Source organism: Aplysia californica, unplaced genomic scaffold (genome assembly GCF_000002075.1).
Source record: "Aplysia californica isolate F4 #8 unplaced genomic scaffold, AplCal3.0 scaffold02099, whole genome shotgun sequence".
Classification (NCBI taxonomy): Eukaryota; Metazoa; Mollusca; class Gastropoda; order Aplysiida; family Aplysiidae; genus Aplysia; species Aplysia californica.
This window is the reverse complement of record NW_004799369.1, coordinates 15599-17041: the sequence shown is the minus strand read 5'-3', so window position 1 is coordinate 17041 and position 1443 is coordinate 15599. Positions and strand designations below refer to the sequence as shown.

General features: G+C 43.6%; 1 protein-coding gene across 1 annotated transcript in view; it reads left to right on the top strand.

The window, feature by feature from the left end:
• Positions 1–727: 727 nt before the first annotated feature.
• The window catches only part of LOC101860628, a gene marked incomplete at its 5' end in the record, with an annotated part of 5838 nt that continues 5122 nt past the window's right edge, over positions 728–1443 (top strand). The window contains 1 exon segment of the mRNA XM_005113376.3: positions 728–859. Within this exon segment, the coding sequence (XP_005113433.2) occupies positions 728–859 (132 nt within the window).

The window sequence follows — 1443 nt, the reverse complement described above, 5'->3', positions numbered from 1 at the left end:
TGTGCATATATCCCCTCTCTCTTTCTCCTTCTCCCCTTTCATTTTTCTCTGTGTTCATGAGTTTGTTTTCGCTTGTTTGTCTGTGTTTGTGAGTACTTGCGTGTTTGTATATTGTATATGTGTATGTGTTTGTATGTATCTGTGTGTGCTTGTGTTTACCCAACGCGCGTGCGTATATTATGTCTATGAACATGTGTGTGACGAATGAACAGATTGACAGACTATTACAGTTCAAAGTTTGCCCTTAAGAATCTCAAACCAAATCACCAAAAAATACTAGAACAGCTACTTCTATTCACCGGGGTGTCCGCATTAACAACGTGTAGATTGCGTTTTATGACTTGTCTCTTTGTTGTTGTGTCGTCGGTGGCCTTGTGGTTAGGCTACCGGACTCGTAATTGTGAGGTTGCGGGGTCGGGGGTTCGAGCCGCGGGCCCGACGTTGTGTCCTTGGGAAAGACACTTTACACGAATTTTCCTCACTTCACCCAGGTGGAAATGGGTACCCGGCCATAGCGAAAGATCTTGTGAGTCTGTGAGTATGTTAGCGTTTTAGCGCCTATAAATGACCGCTTGCAATGTATGCTTCCTAGGAAGTTGAGGTTGTTTCAGAATGCTCTCAGGTCTGCAGGGGTAATAGTATAGATTATGAAGCGCATAGAGCCTGCTGTTGAGCGGGGATTTGAGCTATACAAATGCTATTTATTGGGGTTTTTTCTTTTCCCCAGGGTATTTGCAATCCCAACGTACTGCCGTTCACGGCTAAGGCGGAAGTATGTATGTTGAAAAAAGAGGTACCCTTTACAGGATCGTGTCGACCCGATGCCATTACTCAGCTTCCACGCGAGGTACAAATGAAGGTGAGTAGTGGGGGGAAAGAAAAAAAATTGAAAAAAAAACCAGTCAAAATTATCTAAGTCAGCCACTCATTTTTTGAGGAGAAAAATGGTTGTCTTAGACACGCGACGTCATACACAGTGTCATTATGATGTCAAATAGCATAAGGTAGAAATGGGAAGCGGTCATTTTGTACAGGTGATTGTCATACAGAGGTAGCCGTTAGAGCAGGAGGTTTGACTGCACTGTACTTGACGAGGTAAGGGTGCCCACGGAATCGGCAGTGTAGTAGTGGGCGTATTAAATGTTGGCTTATGATCTTACGTTAGATTCCTCAGCTGCCTTTTTTTCCTAATATAGACGTTTTTAAGTCAACATCGACACAATTTATAGACCATAATTTTAAAAGGTTAGCTTCTGACCCTGCCTGTCTGTAGGCTGAGAGAGATGCCATATTTAGCAAAAAGACCGAGATACTCGATTAAAAACTATCCCCATTCGGGAATCGAATTCGGGTTGACTAACCTCTACACAACATTCGCCGATCTTGACGGTACAGGATGAGAGAGAGAGAGAGAGAGAGAGAGAGAGAGAGAGAGAGAGAGAA